General features: G+C 52.8%; 2 protein-coding genes and 1 long non-coding RNA gene across 6 annotated transcripts in view; 2 read left to right on the plus strand and 1 right to left on the minus strand.

The window, feature by feature from the left end:
* The first annotated feature begins 586 nt into the window (after nucleotides 1-586).
* Nucleotides 587-8,475, plus strand: LOC116418716. The gene is made up of 3 exons (XR_004228850.1): nucleotides 587-767; nucleotides 6,511-6,645; nucleotides 7,679-8,475. It is a non-coding gene; the product is annotated as an uncharacterized LOC116418716 (long non-coding RNA).
* GLYCTK (glycerate kinase) lies at nucleotides 6,367-11,989 on the minus strand. 4 transcript variants are annotated; one of them, XM_023195513.2, is made up of 5 exons: nucleotides 11,600-11,989; nucleotides 8,947-9,362; nucleotides 8,555-8,706; nucleotides 7,752-7,927; nucleotides 6,367-7,412 (listed from the first exon to the last, which is right to left on the minus strand). In XM_023195513.2, exons 2-5 carry the CDS (start codon nucleotides 9,321-9,323, stop codon nucleotides 6,546-6,548), a joined length of 1,572 nt encoding a protein of 523 aa, XP_023051281.1. In that variant the 5' UTR covers nucleotides 9,324-9,362; nucleotides 11,600-11,989; the 3' UTR covers nucleotides 6,367-6,545. The 4 variants fall into 4 exon arrangements, with proteins under 4 accessions (XP_023051281.1, XP_023051279.1, XP_023051280.1 ...); XM_023195511.2 differs by having other exon boundaries at nucleotides 11,565-11,989; XM_023195512.1 differs by lacking the exon at nucleotides 11,600-11,989 and adding an exon at nucleotides 10,439-11,263.
* WDR82 (WD repeat domain 82) overlaps nucleotides 11,660-19,940 on the plus strand; it is a 34,367-nt gene continuing 26,086 nt past the window's right edge. Inside the window, exons 1-2 of the mRNA XM_023195516.3 lie at nucleotides 11,660-11,875; nucleotides 12,546-12,689. Of these exons, the coding sequence (XP_023051284.1) occupies nucleotides 11,766-11,875; nucleotides 12,546-12,689 (254 nt within the window). The 5' untranslated portion in view covers nucleotides 11,660-11,765. The remainder of the gene's footprint in view (nucleotides 11,876-12,545; nucleotides 12,690-19,940) is intronic.

The following is a 19,940-nucleotide window of genomic DNA, read 5'->3' on the forward strand; positions in this document are numbered from 1 at the left end:
GGATCTGCCCCCCGCCCCCACTCCAGGAGGCTCTGGCTGGGATGCTCAGGGCTGGGGAACCCAGGGGTCAGCAGAAACCGATTCCTCCATTCAGATGCCGTTGTTTCTTCTCACGTCTTTGTAGCCTTGTCACTGGCCGCAGTCCTCCCAGCCAGCCCACCAGCCCAGCCCCTAACCCAACGACTGGCGGGTTTCCCTCCCTGCCAGTCCCCTTCGTGCATGGCCTTCTGCCATTCAAGTCCTCTTGGTCTCCTCTGAATCCAGAGCCTGGCACGGGACAGGGGTGGGACCCCTCTGCCCAGCTCAGTCATCAGCCATTGGCCCCCTGTAACCTGCCTTTCACCCTGCTCTTCTCCTGCCCACGCCCCTCACTTGCCCACCACCTCCTCACCCTGTCCCTGCTCTCCCGCCCCTCTAACAGTCTCCCGGCTCTCAGTCTGGCCCCTCACCTCCCCTGCCCCCTCCCCATTTCCTCTCCCCTCCTCTACTGGCCCTTTAGTCCCTGGGTGTCAGGCTTTCTCTCTCCGAGGGGGGCGGGTGGGCGGGCGGGCGGCAGGCTCGTTGTTCTCCCCTCCCCTCTCCTCTTCGCTCTCATCCTCTCCTTTCTCTCTTCCCCCTCCAGCCTCCACTCCTTCGCCCGCTCACTCACCCTCTCCCTCTCCCGCTGCCCCCCCTTTCTCCCCCACCTCTTTGTTTCAGCTGAGAACCAGCTCCTCGGGACAGTTCCCACACTGCAGTGCCTCTGGTGAGGAGACAGCGCCACTGAGGTGAGCCTTGGGGATCTGGGGACACAGGCACAGGGTGGCCGGAGCCCTGGAGGGCAGGCAGGTGGAGAGAATGGGAAGAATGCTTCTCTGCCCTGGGCAGTGGGAGCAGCAGTGGAGTGCCAGCTTCAAGTCCCCAAGGGGTCAGCAGGAGTGGGGGGCAGAGGTGCGGCCAGTTAGCCGCAAGGGACAAGGCTGGCCGGGAGCTGGCAGGCTCCGTTCCTGCCTGGATGCCTGGCTTCTGTGGGTGGCCCTCAGCTGAGAGAGACCCTCAGGGGGACCTGAGAGGGTGGGCGGGGGCTGGGCTGCTTGGAACAGCCTGCCCCTGAAGGTTTGAGTATATGCCCAGTCCTGGAGTCCAGGGCTCTGACCCTGCCTCTGACTGGGCTGCAGCTATAGGGTTGCTGGGTGCCAGCAGCGGCACCGTCCAGGGGACTGTGACCCTCACAGGTGCCTGTGCTAGCGGGGGGTTGGCGGCTGGCTGGAATGTGCTGGGGCTGCTCCCATTGCCCAGGTGGAGAGTCTGAACGGAGGGAGAGATCTTCCCCCTGCCACAGGCTCACAGGTTTTACTCCAAGCTACTGATCCCCAGACCCATAGAGCCACATGGCAAAGACATGCACTTCTCCCTCCCCTAGGGATCTCTGACCAGCTCCCTGCAGACAGCATCCCTAGAAGAGCTTTGCCTAGAGTTGCAAACAGCAGGGTTTCAACCCAGAGCCTAGATATTCCTGCAGTCAGCTTCCTGGAACTGGGCAGGACAGGAACGGGGGCTCTGTGGATAGGGGTGGGGAGAGCAGGTGGAGACAGAGGCCTGGCTCCAATGAGCCTACAAGTGTGATTTTTGGAGATAACCCAGGGCCACAAGGAGATCTTGAGACTCTAAAGCTGTGCAGGTGGGTGGGAATGATCTGAAGGGGCAGAAGCCAAGTGCCAGGGGCCCCACCCCCTTCTCAGCTGGTGCTGGGGATGGAGAGGCAGGGCTGGATAAGAGGGAAAAATGTATGGCTCACACCATCCCCGGGAGGTGGGCAGGGTGGCTCTGCTGTCTACTAGTGGAGGAAAAGAAAAGGCCAGCCCAGACGTGAGGGGACACCAGGGAAGACCTTCTCAATGGGATGCATTTTGGGGGTCTAGCCTCTGGCTGCCTGGTTGGGGCAGAGCCAAGTCCTACAGCTCCCTGGCTCCCCAAGGAGGCAGTGGTGGACCAAATCATGGTGAGTAGTGGTCCCATGAGGCAGAGTTGCTAAGGGCAGTGGCCCCATAGGATGGGGCAGATGGGGCACTTGTTTCTAGGGGCCAACTGTCTTGCCCTCTTCCCTTGGGTAGAACTTCCTCATCTGAGCAAGGTGACAGCTGCACCTGCTCCCACCCCTGCCCCCCCAGAAACCCCTGGATGGGAGCAATATGTCTAGAGAGGTGGAATCAGAGCTGTGAGCATGAGCTGGTGCCAGGCTGAGTGTCCAACCCCAGCTCACCCTCCTCCAGCCACTACAAACCAGCCTGAGTCAGGAGAAGTGGATAGCAAAGCCTCAGAACTGGTCCTAGCGGTTACTAGGGAGAGGTCTGGCCCACAGCCGTGGGGAGAAAGCCCATCTTTCCTGGACTAGGCACAGCTCATGACAACCCCACAGTCCTACTGCTCACACGGCAGCCTGCCAAGGTCATTGGCTTGCCCATCACCCAGAGTGTGTGTCCCTCACCCCTGCATACCACCTCCCTGCCCTAGCACATCCCAAATCCTCTTACCTAGCTAGGGATTCTGGCGTAGGGTTAAGCCAGTCCTCCCTCACCACAGTCTGGGCCTCCTCATTTCCCTTACACATGACCCAGACCCAGAGGGAGGCAGGTTGCCCCACCCATTTTCCAGAGACACTGGGGGGACTCTCTTCCAGGTGGCTCAGCTCACTCTGACTTCAGGTGATCATCTGTCAACTCCGTGACCTCCCAGGGCACTATACACCCTACTGGCCGTTAAAGACTCAAATACCATTCCCTGCTGGTGCCTGTCTAGTGCCAGAGGCCAGCAGGTTGCTCACTCAGCCTCAGTCAGTGAGCACCAAGGTCCCGCTGGCTCTAACTCTGGTCCTACCATGGAAGAAGGGGGCCTCCCTCAGCCAAGAGCTCCTTGAGATTCCCCTTGGAAGAGGCCAATACTTCAACCTTCTTTCTCTCCCTCCTGAGCTCCCCACTTGCACAGAGCTTTCCCGCATAGATCCACCTGCCACTGATACCTCCCTAAAGAGGCGATAGGGCAAGGATGTTTTCCCCATTAAATAGACGAGAAAACAGGCCTGGAGAAAGGAAGGTGGGAAGGCCAGGACAAGGACTTACCACCTGACTCCTATTTCAGTGCCCTTTCCAAGCCACTTAACTGCCACCCTCATGAGATCCTACATGAGAGTGGGGTCCCTATGCCCACCAAAGTGTCCACTAGCTGCCCAGCCTCTGCCCCCAAAAATCCTCAAAGCCCTGAGGCATTCCCAGAGACAGAGAGGCTCAGTTACTCCCAATAGTGTTTGAGCCAGGGCTTTCGGCCTTGGTTCCAAAGCAGGCATCTAAAGGGTTCCTTGGGCTGGCTAAAGGCTTTGGAGCTGAGGATGCATAGGGGACGTGGGAGAGGGTTCTCAGAGCCTGTAATGCACCTCTCCTATCTGCAACCCCTTCCATCTCCTTGCATGCCCCCACCCCTCACCCTCTGCAGTAAGGATGTTGGCTCTCAGCATTAAAGTCCCAAAACAGCTCCATGACATTATTCCCTGCCAGAATCTTCATGAGGTTTGCCATTGCTGTCAACATGAAGTCAGCTCCCTTGGCCAGGCACACTAGCCTCTGCCAGTCTTTTGGGCCTCTTTGCCCAACTTGCTCTTTGTATCCCCTACACTCTACACCTGTGTGTCTCCACCCTGGGATGGGGCACAGCACAGCTCAGAGACTGGTTGTGGGCTGCACTACACATTCACATGCTTATACATGTATCCATGCACACACACGCGCACGCACACTCACATACACACAGATGTGCATACAGATGCAGACACACATTTATGTAGAAGCCTACCACTCAACTGAGCATGGTTTTCTGACAAATCACACACACAATGGAGCTGTCCCTCTGAGCCAAGAAGAGTCCAACACATCTGTTGTGTGGATCCCTGGAGAGGCCAAGCATGGTTGTGTTGCCATCCCAAGCCCTTGAGGGGCAGTGGGGAAGCAGTAGATCTCCTGGATCTGGCTGAGCCCTTGCTTGGCCCCAGGGTCTCTGAGCCCCAGAGAGTGGCAGAGGATAGTCAAGCAGGTTCCAACTAGGTTCTCATTCTGGTTCTGTAGCCTTTATGTGAGACTATGCAGTCCCAAATAAGCCACCTTTTCTCTCTGTACCTGCAACTATAAATCAAATGGTTGGGACTAGCTGACACTAATGGGCTGCCCAGGCCCACTGCCCCACTGCTCTTGGCTCATGCCAAGTGCAGAGAAGGGAGACGCCTGTGAGGGTTGCTGTAGCCAGCAGGGCCAGACACCCTCCATGGTGGGTCAGGGAAGCTGGGTCAGGGAAGCTTCAGAAAATGAAGATGAGGTGGGCACAAGGGTGGCAGCAGCCGGAAGAGAAAGAAGCCAAGATCAAGGGAGGGGCACTTTAATGATCCAAAATTGACATTTATGGAGCAAGTAATGAGTCCTATGGAAACATTCACTGTGCAGGGTTTATCTCATCTCATCATCCAGACTGCGGCCAGATACATCCTTTCTTATCTCTGGGGTATCTAGTGAACAAATCTAATGGGTTAGGCTCACAGACTATTTGGCCCTATGGGGTCCAATCCAGGCCCTGGCCTCCCAGACCCTACAAACAGAAGTATAGGGAAGGGGTCAATGTAGAGCAGGGGGAATTTCCTGCAAGATCCTATCCATATCCAAAGCCCTCAGCAGGGATGCAGGGAGCCATGTGCCCTGTACTAAGTATCTGTGTGTATACTCACAGATGCATTCCCACTCTTAGTACGTCAACACCAACGTCTGTATGCTCACACACCCACCACACACACACACACTGGGAACGTGGCTGCCAGGCCCTTGGCCCCTGCCCCAGCTCTCCTATCCTGCTTTTCCCTGGAACTTGGCACCCAGTGCCGATACTCATGCTCCCAAGAGCAAGTACTGAGGCAGGAACCGGTTATGTGCAGAGGCTGCCAGAGGAGCACCAGGGTACAGGATCATGTGAGGATCACCATAACCCCAGAGACTGTGACCTTAGTCAGCAGGAACTCCACACCAGTACAGAAGGAAAGGAAGTAGTACCCGTGCATCCCAGTGGGGTGCAAGCTCCCCTTTACCTAAAGGTTCCCAGAGCCCACTTACCATGTTCACCTCCCTCCCAATCCCCAGCCTGCCATGTGTGAGCCAGGCCCCCAGGTCATGAACCATCTGCACGCTAGGCTGTCCAGAGCCCAGGTGGGGAAGGGAAACCCTTCCCAGGGGAAAGTCCCGCCAGCCCCGGCCCAGGGCCCCTCAACACCCTCAGGGAGGAGGGGAGGGCTGGGGTGGAAGAAGTGCCTGTAAGAGCAGCCCCAGGCCTCGCTGTTCTCTATGGCTTTTTATTCCTATGTGATTCTACTGCTCACTCATATAGGGATTGGAGCCGTGGCGCACGGCGGGGAAGGCCAGCGGAGGGCTCTGACACTGAGCAAGGGGGCCCAAAGGGAGGCAGGACAGTGACACCTCCCTCTCTCAACCCAGGCTGCTGGCCAGGCCAAGGCAGCCGTTCCTCTATTCCCACTTGCCTCTTCTCCTGTCAGCGGTCATGGGAAGGGGTGTGGGCCACTGGACCTCATCACTGGCTGGACCCACCATCCCAGTGCTGAGACTCCCACTGAAGGGCTGACATCAGGGTCTGGACTTGGTCCCCAGAGGAGTGGCTGAAGGAACTGGGGATGTTCAGCCTAGGACAAGGGCTGTCACAAGGAAACAGCACTGGGGAGTGGGACAAACTTCAGCTCAACCAGAAGTGCAGTATGTGGCTAACGGCTGTCCAAAGACAGAAGGGACATCCATCTAATGAGGCCTATAAGCTGAGGCTGGAGAGGCCATGGTGACAGTGCCATGGCGGAGTCATGGTTGGGTGGGTGGCTGGTCACCACAGACTGCAGTCTTTAGGCCTGTCCTCCCTGGGGTCTCTGCTCACACACAGCAAAGCTCTCAGGAGCCAGGCTCAACCCTCACACACTCCAGAGAGACAGGCACAGGCACAGGCACCCATTATGTGAGGCACATCCTACATGTACTCAGTCTAGCAGAGGGGCATTAAGAGTCCTGCCAGGACCTGGCACTGTGGCTGCAGCCATACCACACTCCCGTCCCAGCGGCTCCCCAGTGAGGCCTCACTCTGAGGGAAGGTGCACGGAGAACCCATGTCATGGTCCTATTTATTTTCAGACGTTCTCGCTTCACAGAAAGAAACAGGGTGAGGGGCTCAAGAGAGAGGCTGCCCAAGGGAGAAGCACGGGAACACTGAACTGGCCAAGGGGCTTGTCCTTGTCCTCAGGGGTACCTGTTGCCATGCAGAAAGTAGGGGTAGGGGGGAGGCCCCATCTGCTAGTCTGGCTGGAAGGAAACAGACATAGAACAGAGGCCCTGAGTGGGAGGTGACAGCTAACCAAACAGCCAAGGCCAAGGAGAGGAGGGGCCCTAAGGCTTAGTGAAGCCCTAGGGACCAACCTTGCTCTGCCATCTGACCTTGCCCTTGTAGGCCTCCTCTGAACTCTCAAAATGTGACCTATGCCATCACCGAGGCCGCAGGAACAAGAGGTGGGTGTCCATGACATTGGTACCTGTCATTCCTGTGTGCAGCAGGTGTGCCCCACCCTGGAGGCGGCAGAAAAAGGTATGTGAGTCATTGTGGGCTAGGAAGGTGGCCATGTCCAGGCCCTCAGCTGCAGCCTGGCTCGCAAGCTCAGGTGTGACCCAGGCCCCAGCAGCCTCTGTGGGCCCATCCTGCCCATCAGTGCCACCGCTCAAAAACAGCACATCTATTTGCCCCAGCGGCCACCTTCTCAACTCTGCTCCAACACGCAGGGCCAGTTCCTGGTTCCGGCCACCCCTGCCAGAGCCCTGCAGCTGCACTGTGGGCTCGCCACCAGCCAGCAGGCAGACTGGGCCCCTTCCCCGTGCCATGGTCTCCAGAGCCTCCTCCAGCTGCAGGTCTGGGATCTGAAGGTCAGCTGCCAGCTCATGGAGCTGTGCATCTTCCTCCACAGAAGCCCCAGCCATGGATGGGGTGAGGCGGGTTCTAGCCACATGGGCCAGCAGCCCGTAGAACTGGGCCATACTTTTTACATCACCCTGCATGGCTGCACTCAGCACCACAGCCTGGTAGCCCAGTGCCTCAGCCTGCCGCTGGGCCTCAGCTAGCGCCAGCACATTGGAGCCAATGATCACATTCAGGACATGGCCACAAGTGTGTGGCCCATGGGGGTCAGAGTCGGCCCGAGACAGCACAGTCTTCACGGAACGTGGCAGGGCTGCACGGAGGCCGTAGCGATTGACGATATGCAGGCAATCTTGCACACTGTGGGAACTGGCCACAGTGGGGCCGCTGGCAATCACCTCCACAGGGTCCCCCACCACATCTGACAGGATGAGGCTCACCACCTAGGGAAGGGCCACCACACAAGGCTCAGGCCCACTTCCTCCTCCCCTCAGAGCCCATAAGGACAAACTGCTTCTTGGGTATCCACACACCCTTCCCCCAACTCAGTGCATTTCCTTACCCATGGTTAACTCCTCTCACATGGGCTTGCAAAACACCTGGTCATGCAGGCATCTCCTCCCCATCTCTGGCACCCCTCCCATGATGTCACCCAGTCAGCCCCATAGTCTTTCACACCATGCCCCTGCCAATCTGTATGCTGTTCTAGGCTTTCACATCCCTGGCACATGTGGGCCTGGCTCCACCAACCCAAGGCTGCCTGGGGAAGAAGTGACTCATACCTGCGCAGGGTAGGCGGCCTGAGCCAGCCCCCCACCCTTGAGCTGGGACAGGGCCTTCCGAATGGTGTTCAACTCCTGGATGGTGGCTCCACGGGCTGCCAGCAGTCTGGTGAGTGTCTGCTTCTCCTCCAGTGTGACAGGTGGGATGGGGGCAGGCAGCAGAGCTGACCCCCCACCTGCAGAGACAATGAGGGTATCAGGCAGAGGGACTATCCCAAAGCAGGGAACCAGGCAAGCAGGGTGACAAGTCCACATTAGAAAAGGGGGGTTGGAAAGGTGGGATTAGGGTGCCCCCGTGTGGATATGCAATATGTATACAGTCACCACATCCTGGCCACTGGAGGTTGTCCCCTGCCTTGGGGTACCCCAGGTCCCAGGAGGCACTGGAAGAACTAACTACTTAAGAGACTAGAACAGAAGGCAGGGTAGGGGGCACACAATGGAAGATTAAGGAGAAGACTCCTTGAGGTCTGAGAGCCTAGCTCCAGGTGACATCAGTACAGACAACAGCAACAGCAGTGACATTTTCCAAGGACTCTATGGATGTGCCAGGCCCTGCATTAGGTGCTCCCCGTGCACCCTCTCACTGACACCCAAAAGGTCAGGTCAGGGGGAGGACTCCACAGCTCAGGGGAGGCCAGACGACTAGTCCAAGGCAACCCAAGAGTCACCATCCAGGCTCCTCACCATCTCCCTTGCTCCTAACTTCACGCTGTGACCCTGGGGGCTCAGATCTGATTTCTCAAAGACCTGATATTTGGTGCACCCCCCACCAACTGTCTTGGGCCAATGTGGTATTAAACCTGAGATCAGCACGAGCAGCAGGTCATCAGCTGTGAGTCCCTCAGCCAGTTGCCGGATGGCCAGCGCAGCTCGCAGTGCATCGCGGTCTGGGAGGTTGTCCTCCGCACCCTCGAATACCTGGACATGGCTATGTGGCTTCAGCAGCATCTCCCTAGGGAGGGAAAGGTCAGTGTGCAAGAGACGGGGTGGGCTCCTTTCCTCCCACCTGATCTCTCAACTTTACAGGTAAGGGGGGCATGAACAAAGGTGCCCACTGACACGCATCCTGGGGCCAGGCCAGACCCAGGAGAAAAGTGAAGCAGGTGGGGAGAGGAGGCCTGATTCAGCCTGGGTCTGGGCCCAGGTTTCCCGGCAGAAAGACAGTGGGAGGCAGCCCCGCATGGCTCCTTACTGCTTGCCGGCGCGCTCCATGGCAGCACGGATCCCCTTAGGAATGCTGATCACGCCCTGCACAAGATGCTGGCCCAGTAGTTCCTCAGCTGCAGCTGCCATGCCCATCACAGCCTTGCCAAAGCCCACCAGGTAGACGTTTTGCCTCAGCTGAAAGCTCCGGTCCCGCACCTTCAGCTGTCTGCCACCAGGGTCCAAGGATAGTGCCCGGTGCAGCATGGGGCCCGGCAGCACTGCACCCACAGCACTGTCAAACAGCTGCCGGGCCTGCTCTGCCAAGGCCATGCTGCTGGCCAGCCGGGCCACTGAGCCCCACCAGAGGAGTGGATGCAAGGGGGCTCGGGCCAAGCGGGGCAGGACCTGCAGGGCTGCAGCCATGCCTCACTGCTCTCAGCACTGCCTGGCACCCATGGCTGCCTAGAGGGAAAAAGCACAACTGAGGCCCTTTCAAGGCAAAAGACAGGAGGTCCCCCACGGCCACCCCTCTGAGGGCTCAGGGCCAGTGGACCCCACAGCTGCTGCTACAAGAAGGAGCCATCTGATAGCCCCAGGAGACTTCCTGAAGCCCACAGCTGCAGGATCTCACTCATCCTTGGAGACGAGCCCTGCCACCCAGCCATGTCCTCCTCTTCTGCAGACCACATGCCGGCCCTCTGGATACTCTGCCTCAAGTCCAAAGTTCCTATTAGCTGGGCCCTCCTCCTAGGTCATTCCTTTGGCTGTGAGTTAATCATTGACAGAGGGAGTAATTTCTACCAGTGAGCTGCCATCCCACCCCTTTTCCACCCCCTGCACTTCTGAGCTCTTACCCAGGGGCAACGCCCCTTTCTGGCACTCCTTCCTTGCCTCTTTACTACCTCTGCTGCCAGGAGTTTGTTGATTGTCCCACCAACTGACCCCGAGCCCACTGACCTCCAGCCTACTCTACTTCTTTATCTCATGAGGCTGGGATTAGGAGGCTGGGAAGTCAGGGTCTATAGGAGGCTGCAGGTTTATCAGGTCAAGCCCAGAGCATATCCTCAGGCAAGCAATCTGAGAAATCCCAGTATTCAGGCCAGTTCAGCCAGAGGTTTAGTTTCAAATCAGGAGTGAGGGCAAAGTCTGGCTCATGGTGGAACCTTAGGCAAGTCCCCAGGCACCATGTGAGGCCATCTGCCATGAAGCCCAATTGCAGGACAGAAAAGGATGCCCTTCTACCCACATAGCTGGCCAGATCCACCCCTGCCAAGAACACCCCCTCTGGTTCCAAGATAACAAAAACAAGTCCTAGATCACACCACCCACAGTGGTGAGAGCCCAAGGGCTGAAGTAGGCAAAGGCCAGGCTCCCATAACTGAGCCCAGATAGCCATTTTCCCCACTGGGCAGAGTAAAAGCTAACGAAACCTTGGGGTGAAGGTCAGGAAGCTGTAGAGAGATATAGGAACAACAAAGACCCAAAGAGCTCATCTGTACTACATATGTACTATTGCATCTACTTTAATAAATGCCTACCATAAATGCTGCAAGCTGACTTCATCAGCAAGTATGGACTGAGCAGGGTAAGGAGGCTGGGAATTGAGCTTCCAGCTGTATCTACTACAGGTTTTCTGAGTGGTTGGGACACATCCATTTCTCTCACTGGGCCTCATTCACAAAATGAGACACAAGGTGAGATTAACACTACACTCTCCCCTTAACACCCTCAGGCTCTCTGATACTGTCCACTGCACCACAGATCTCAAACACTGGTTTACCCCACACCCAAATGTGGCCGTTACTTCTAGACTCTGACCATTTTGTCTGCCTCGTTCTCAGCTCTCCCGTAAGAAAAGACAGCCATGCCTGACTTCTGTTGTGAAAGGGAACACAGGGGGCATCGTCATGGGGATTCCAAAAATGGGTCCAGTTATGGCCAGGGGGACCCCTGGAGCTTGCCCATTAGGCTTGGAGCTAAAAGCATCTTAGCAACTAAGACAGCCTGTCTTTATAGCCTGGGTGAAATCTGTATCTATTTCCCAGATGGACAAGATCCTAGAAGATCCCAGTCTTGCCACTGGATATGAGCAGAGGACAGGGGACGCTCAATGCCAAGGCTGCCAGAGAAAATACAGGACGTCCTGTTAAATTTGAATTTCAGATAAACAAGTAATTTTTAAAGTATAAATAAGTGCATACAATGTTTAGGACTTAACAATTATTCGTCGTTTATCTTAACTCAAATTTAACTGGGCGGCCGGGTGCAGTGGCTCACGCCTGTAATCCCAGTACTTTCGAAGGCTGAGGCGGGCGCATCACCTGAGGTCAGGAATTCCAGACCAGCCTGACCAACATGGTAAAACCCCGTCTCTACTAAAAATACAAAAATTAGCCAGGTGTGGTGGGCGCCTGTAATCCCAGCTACTCAGGAGACTGAGGCACGCGCATCATTTGAACCGGGGAGGCGGAGGTTGCAGTGAGCCGAGATTGCGCCACCGCACTCCAGCCTGGGTGACAGAGTGAGACTCTGTCTCAAAAAAAAAAAATTAACTGGACGCTTTGCATTTTTATTTGCTAAGTCCTCCAATTCTAACCAAGACATGGTCTCTCCGAAACTCCGGGAGGCTCCAAAGCAAAACACGGAAACAGGAAGACTACTGGCCTTGACTCCTCCCCGCTATTAAAGTGAGCTGGCACCATTTCCGGTTTCCCGCAGTCAGCAGGGGGCTGGAAGTGACGTCATCCTCAGGTAGGGCCTTCGCGAGGCAAATGGCTGCCGTGTAATGCCCGGTGATGCGAGAAAGAAGGGCCTGCTGCCACCAAGACCCGTCGTCGCCCAGCCCAGGGATTGCTTCTGAAGGTCATGCGCGCCCTGCCGGCGCAGACTTATCAGCCCACAGCTCCGGGCTTCGGCGCCCAGCACTGGAGATCGGAAGTACTCGCGGGTGGGCGGAGCGGAATCCGGAAGTGTGGGTGGGTGGAGCGGCGCCGGCGGGTGCGAACTCTGGCTGAAGCTGGGGTCTGGAAAGGGAGAGTTTGGGATATTGACTCCTTGCTGGCCACCAACAGACCTGGAAGGAGTGACCTTCAGTCCTCATTTTCTTAATCTCTACATTGAGGGTAATAATCCCCGCCTCACCAATTGCAGATTTTTTTTTTTTGAGACGAGGGTCTCACTCTGTCGCCCAGACTGGAGTGCAGAGGCGCGGTCTCGGCCCAATGCAACCTCCGCCTCCCGGATTCAAGCGATTCTCATGCCTCAGCCTCCCGAATAGCTGGGATTACAGGCATGTGCCACCACGCCGGGCTAATTTTTGTATTTTTTAGTAGAGACCGGCTTTCGCCATGTTGGCCTCTCTGTTCTCGAACGCCTAACCTCAATCGATCCACCCACCTCAGCCTCCCAAAGTGATGGGATTACACACTTGAGCCGCCACGCCCGGCCTCTCCCTTCCTTTATCTTGTACGATCAGTCAGCGGATACACCCTGAGGACTGGGCTGAGCAAACGAACTGAGAATCACTACTTCCCCACAACTAAACCCTTCTGAAGCCAGATTAAGTAATTCCCGCTCCTCTCCGTGGTTTTTATTCCACAACTTATTAGTGTTCTCCCCTCTCCCACCATGGGCCACCAAATACAGCTCTGGCTTAGCAAGAGTTCCATTCCGCGATCCTCAAGCACATAAGCTTCATGTAAAAGGGAATGACTCTGGACCTTCCTCGCTGTCCCTGCTTTCATGCTGGGCCCACCCTGAGCTGGCTGGATGCCTTCCCACATTCATAAGGTGAGTCCTCATCAGACTCCAAAAACACAAAACAGTTCACTGTTTTTACTGATGTTTTCTTTTTTTTTTTTTTTTTTTTTTTTGAGACGGAGTCTCGCTCTGTTGCCCAGGCTGGAGTACAGTGGCCGGATCTCAGCTCACTGCAAGCTCCGCCTCCCGGGTTTACGCCATTCTCCTGCCTCAGCCTCCCGAGTAGCTGGGACTACAGGCGCCTGCCACCTCGCCCAGCTAGTTTTTTGTATTTTTTAGTAGAGACGGGGTTTCACCGTGTTAGCCAGGATGGTCTCGATCTCCTGACCTCGTGATCCACCCGTCTCGGCCTCCCAAAGTGCTGGGATTACAGGCTTGAGCCACCGCGCCCGGCCTTTACTGATGTTTTCTTATGGAGATAGAGGAGAGAGTTGCATCACAAATCACACACTTAATTTCCTAACAATTTTATTGAAACATGTTTCTTGGCAGGGCCCAGCGTTTCACGCCTGTAATACCAACACTTGGGGGGACCAAGGTGGGCGGATCGCTTGAGCCTAGAAATCCGAGACCAGCCTGAGAACATGGCAAAACTCTTAATCTCTACAAAAAAAAAAAAAAAAAAAAAAAAAAGAGCCGGGTGTGGTGGCATGCTCCTGTAGTCCCAGCTACTCGGGCGGCTGAGGTGGGAGGATCACCTGAGCATGGGAGGTAGAGGCTACAGTGAACCTTGATCACGCCACTGCACTCCAGCCTGGTCCCCTGTCTCAAAAAAAAACCAACCAACAAACAAAAACACATTTCTTTCTCCTATTTTTGAGGTGATGTCTTGTTCTGTCACCCAGGCTGGAGTGCAATGGCACAATGTTGGCTCACTGTCACTGCACTCCAGCCTGGGCACGATCTCGGCTCACTGCAACCTCCGTCTCCCAGATTCAAGCGATTCTCCTGCCTCAGCCTCCCAAATAGCTGGGACTACAGGCACCCGCCACCACGCCCAGCTAATTTTTGTATTTTCAGTAGAGACGGGGGTTTCACCATGTTGGCCAGGCTGGTCTCGAACTCCTGACCTTGTGATCCACCCACCTTGGCCTCCCAAAGTGCTAGGATTACAGGTGTATAAACAATTACAGGCGCCTGGCCTATATAAACAATCTTCACCTTTCCCCACGCTGGGGAACACTAATTGCCACTGCTTGGTGTCTATGTTTCCCTGATGGCTGCCCTCACACTTTATGCTTGAATAAATTCTTTTAACTGGATCTCGAACCTTTTGATGATTTTTAGGTTGACATTAGAAATGTGTTTTTGGGCCAGGCGCAGCGGCTTATGCCTGCAATCTCAGTACTTTGGGAGGTTGAGGCAGGTGGGATCATTTGAGGTCAGGAGTTGGAGACCAGTCTGACCAATATGGTGAAACTCCATCTCTACTAAAAATACAAAAATTAGCTGGGCATGGGCCAGGCGCAGTGGCTCACACCTGTAATCCTACCACTCTGGGAGGCTAAGGCGGGTGGATCACCTGAGGTCAGGAGTTTAAGACCAGCCCGGTCAACATAGCGAAACTCTGTCTCTACTAAAAATACAAAAATTAGCCAGGCATGGTGGTGTATGCCTGTAATTCCAGCTACTGGGGGCGCTGAGGCTGGGAGGCTGAGGCAGGAGGATGGCTTGAACCTGGGAGGGTGCAGTGAACCGAGATTGCGCCACTGCACTCCAGCCTGGGTGACTCCGTCTCCAAAAAAAAAAAAAGGATTGTTTATATAGGCAAAAACGGGTGCTGACCGGAATTACGTTTTCCAAAAAAAGGCTAAAAATACAAGATTTGATTGGTTACCATTTATTATACTCGAAGGAGTTTCTTTAATATTCTATTGTAAAGAGACAACAATCACAAGGGTCTCTATCTCCCACATCGTCTAGTCTAAGTTTGAATGAAGAATAGGGAGCCTGGTTAATGTATAACATTTCAATACAAAGGTCAGGAAGCAGCAGTCATGGATCAGAGAAGAAAAAAAAAAAAAAAAAAAGCAATGCCTGCTCAGTTTCCAAGGTTTAACTTTTCTCCTTCACATTATAAATTGAGAATGTCCTGAAATTTTCTTTTCTTTTCACACCCCCTACCTGCTCCCTTTGGCAGTTGCTACATCTCTCTGTAGGTCTCCAAACCATGCTGTGCTCTTGTCATGAACCTTTCCCCTCCCCTGGCCCCCACTTTCAGCTCTCTCCCTGGATTTTTCTTATATATATATATATATATTTTTTTTTTTTTTTTTTTTTGAGACAGGGTCTCTCTCTGTCACCCAGGTTGGAGTTCAGTGGCATGATCTTGGATCATTGCAACCTCCACCTCCCAGGCTCAAGTGATCCTCCCACCTCAGACTCCCAAGTAGCTGGGACCACAGGCATGCACCACCATACCCAGCTAATTTTTTGTATTTTTTGTAGAGAGATGGTTTTGCCATGTTGCCCAGGCTGGTCTCAAACTTCTGAGCTTAAGCCATCCGCCTGCCTCTGTCTCCCAAATTGCTGGGATTACAGGCGTGACCCACCACACCCATCCTTCTCCCTGGATTTTTCCTTTTAAAATATGAGACTGTGTATTCCTTCTCGTAAATGATTTCCCACCACATCATCAAAACAAAGGCATCCTCAGGTGGAATTACCCTCTTTAATGTGGGAGAGGTTGTAAATACTGAAATTTTTATTGTTTTTCCTTGGTTATAGTCAGCTGTCTTCATCCATCCATGCATTTATTCCTTCCTCAGACATAATTCAAGAATTTCCTGGCCGGGCACGGTGGCTCAAGCCTGTAATCCCAGCATTTGGGAGGCCGAGACGGGCGGATCACGAGGTCAGGAGTTCAAGACCATCCTGGCTAACACGGTGAAACCCCGTCTCTACTAAAAAATACAAAAAGCTAGCCGGGCGAGGTGGCGGGCGCCTGTAGTCCCAGCTACTCGGGAGGCTGAGGCAGGAGAATGGCGTAAACCCAGGAGGCGGAGCTTGCAGTGAGCTGAGATCCGGCCACTGCACTCCAGCCCGGGCGACAGCGAGACTCGGTCTCAAAAAAAAAAAAAAAAGAATTTCCTGAGCGCTTTCTGTGTGGGCCAAATGCTGTAGCTGCTGGGATAGGTAAGAAGTGGTACTTTTAATTTTAATTTTTTTTTTTGAGAGACAAAGTCTCGCACTGTCGACCAGGCTGGAGGACAGTGGTGATTACAGCTCACTGTATCCTCAACCTCCTGGGTTGTAGCGATCCTCCTGCCTCAGCCTCTCAAGTAGCTGGGACTACAGGTGCACACTACCATGCCTGGCTAATTTTTTGTAGAGACAGGGTCTTGCTTTGTTGCCCAAGCTGGTCTCAAACTCCTGGACTCAAGCAGTTCTCTTGCCCCAGCCTCTGAAAGTGCTGGGACTATAGGCATGAGCCACTGTGCCCAGCCTGGGCTTGCAAGGTTGCTCCGTGGGAGGGAAGGTCAGCTGTGTTGGAGGCAGGGTAGAGTGGAGCTGTGTCCTATGTAAGGGCTCTAAAACACCTTAAAGCTGGGAGGCCGAGACGGGCAGATCACTTGAGGTCAGGAGTTCGAGACCAGCCTGCCAACATGGCAAAATCCCGTTTCTACTAAAAATACAAAAAAAAAAAAAAAAAAAAAAAATAGCCGGACGTGGTGTCAGGCACCTGTCATCCCAGCTACTCAGGAGGCTGAGGTGGGAGAATTGCTTGAACCCAGGAGGTGGTGGTTGCAGTAAGCCGAGATCACACCACTGCACTCCAGCCTGGGCCACAAAGTGAGACTCTGTCTAAAAAAATAAATAAATACATAAAATAGGCCGGGCGCGGTGGCTCACACCTGGAATCCCAGCACTTTGGGAGGCTGAGGCGGGCGGATCATGAGGTCAGGAGATCCAGACTATCCTGGCTAACACAGTGAAACCCCATCTCTACTAAAAATACAAAAAAACTAGCCGAGCGTGGTGGCGGGTGCCTTGTAGTCCCAGCTAATGGGGCGCTGAGGCAGGAGAATGGCATGAACCCGGGGGGCGGAGCTTGCAGTGAGCAGAGATCGCGCCACTGCACTCCAGCCTGGGCGACAGAGCGAGACTCCGTCTCAATAAATAAATAAATACATACATACATACATACATACATACATACATACATACATACATACATACCTTAAAGCTATTTTTCTTGGAAGGAGGAGTTGGGGAGAGTAAAACAGCACCAGGAAGCAGTTCAGCTATGACTAGGCAAGTCACACTAAAGCTGTGTATGTTGGATTGTTTGGGAAAGTTTTTAAGGCTTTGGAAACAGTGCTGTAGTTTTAGAGACAGAGGCCTTGGCCCTGAGACTCTAGGCAGGTCCTCCTGGCTCTAAGCAGTCAAAGCTTATCTGGGAAGATTCCATCCTTTCCTTCCAGACTAAGAAGGCATTGTTTACTAACAGTGGTCTTTGTTAAATGTGAATGATTGCTTGTCCTTTGCCCTGGAAACAGAACACAAGCTTTCCAGTGCTGAAGCAGAGTGTGAATCCAGACTTTAGGGCTTACGGGCTAAGTGACCCTGAGAAAGTTAACCTTTCAGAACTTCAGAGTCTTCATCGCAATATATTTCCTGTGCATGTAGAGAGACTCACTGTTGTTGCTGTACTAGTCCTGGGTTGAGCCAGCTTCATGGGTATGACCTGTGCAATCAGGAGGACACTGCACTTGGTTTAATAGTCTGTTGCTGCCATCTTGAGATTCTTAGCAATTTTTTAACAAGGGGCCCCACGAATTGGGTAGTTGGTCCTGCTGCCAGGGAAAGATACCCTCTTTTTATCCAGGCCCCTTGGTCGGAGTCTCAGGACCTCTCTGAGGAAATCCAGTAAAAGTGGACATACATTAATAACTACATTTATTATTTCTAGTAATATTCATGTATATCCCACACGATTTTCCATGCACACACTTATATTTTCTCTAAATAAAAATGGCTTACTTCATCCTTGTAATATTTATTTTCTTTTTTTTCTTTTTCTTTTTGTTTTTGAGACAGAGTCTCACTCTGTCACCCAGGCTGGAGTGCGATCTCAGCTCTGCAACCTCTGCCTCCTGGGTTCAAACAATTCTCCTGCCTCAGCCTCCCGAGTAGCTGGGACTATAGGCGCATACCACCATGCTTGGCTAATTTTTGTATTTTTTGGTGGAGACGTGGTTTCACCGCATTGCCCAAGCTGGTCTTGAACTCCTGACCTCAAGTGATTCACCCACCTTGGCCTCCCAGAGTGCTGGGATTACAGGCGTGAGCCACTGTGCCTGGCCCTTATCTGAGGAATTTAGAAGGGAGCAAAGACCACCTGGTGACCATCCAACAGGCCATCCAGAGGCAAAACTCCTTATCTGGGGAAATTAGAAGTAATTAAACTTCCCTAGTATCTAAAGTGGGGATCTGGTTCCACGCCTCTTTCAACTTTTATAAGTAACTAAAATTTCTAGGCATCTCTGTAATGCCATGCTGAAACTCACTTTACAACCCTAAGCTCCTGCCTGAAGGTCCATAAATGCGCCTAAGGAAGATCCACCAAGGCCCTCAATCCTCTCGCTGGGGTGCCCTGCTGCACTCTTCTGCAGCCTTCTTTCTTTCTAAGAAATGTTCCTTTTTCAAACCTATACTGTTGTCATTAAATTCCTTTTGCCAACCTGTGAGGCGACCACTTCCCGGTGCTGGAGCTCAGACACCTCACCAGGCATTTTGTGTTTCAGTGTTCTGCTTTTCATCTTTGGCAATTAAGCGCATGCACACACACACACACACACACGCAACTGTCCCAAAGAAGAGAGTCATCTGATTCTAGTTATTGCAAGGGCTGTGTAAGCTCACACACACACACGCGCGCAACTGTCCCAAAGAAGAGAATCACCTGATTCTAGTTATTCCAAGGGTTATGTGAGAAGTTAGTCTATCTCTAGAGAAGCCCTGCTGCTGGGCACTGGAGCTCAGAAATTTATCTCAAAGAATTAGAATTCATAAGGAGCTCTCTGTTTTGGAAAGAGGATATATTGTTTAGGACAGTTTCCATTTTCAATTGTGTAGCATGAAACAGAAAAATTTAATAAATGGGCCAGTCAAGTATCTGGAATCCTTTGGATAAATTAATTTATTCAATTAGTCCATACTGAGCTCTGGCTGGGCTCTGGACAAAATGGGAAGCAAAATTACTTTACAACCATATAATAGAATACTATGTAGCCATTCAAAATGATTGTATCGGTATTTATTGACCGGTATCAGTATTTATTGTATCGGTATTTATTTATTGGAATATGTTCATAGTATGGGTAAAGTTATAAACAATATATTATGAACCCATTAAAAATATATTTCAGGGACTAGCTGGGTATGGTAGCTCACGCCTGTAGTCCCAGCACTTTGGGAGGCTGAGGCAGACAGATCACCTGAGGTCAGGAGTTCAAGACCAGCCAGGCCAACATGATAAAACCTCATCTGTACTAAAAATACAAAAATTAGCTGGGCATGGTGGCGGGCACCAATAGAAGGCTGAGGCAGGAGAATCACTTGAACCCACAAGGTGAAGGTTACAGTGAGCTGAGAGCATGCCACTGCACTCTAGCCTGGGTGACAGAGCAGAAAAAATAAATAAATAAATAAATGAAAAAGAAAGGTTCTACATCAAAATGGTAAATTTTATGTTATATATATTTCACTATAATAAAAGATGGTAACAGTGGCTATCTCTGGATCCCATGTTTTTATTATTTGTATTTTTTAGTTTTTTTGCAATGAATATGTGACAAGTAAAATGACTACAAATAAAATGAAATATAAAAAATTAAGTCTGATGCTCTTTTAAAGGCCATCTGATTCACTCCTGACTGTAGCTTTCTCTCCATCTACCCATCCAGATCTGGAGCCGGCTTTCTGGGTCACTTTTTAAAGTCCATCTATTTTTTTTTTTTTTTTTTTTGAGACGGAGTCTTGCTCTGTTGCCCAGTGCAGTGGTGTGATCTTGGCTTACTACAACCTCCGCCTCCTGGGTTCAAGCAATTCTCCTGCCTCAGCCTCCCAAGGAGCTGGGATTACAGGTGCCCACCACCGTGCCCAGCAAATTTTTGTATTTTTAGTAGAGACAGGGTTTCACCATTTTGGCCAGGCTGGTTTCGAACTCCCGACCTTGTGATCCACCCACCTCGGCCCCCCAAAGTGCCACCGCACCTGGCCTAAAGTCCATCCTTTAAGGCAACTATGCTGTTGGGCTGGAAGCCAGGAGAGTCCCAC

Source organism: Piliocolobus tephrosceles, chromosome 2, assembly GCF_002776525.5.
Source record: "Piliocolobus tephrosceles isolate RC106 chromosome 2, ASM277652v3, whole genome shotgun sequence".
Classification (NCBI taxonomy): Eukaryota; Metazoa; Chordata; class Mammalia; order Primates; family Cercopithecidae; genus Piliocolobus; species Piliocolobus tephrosceles.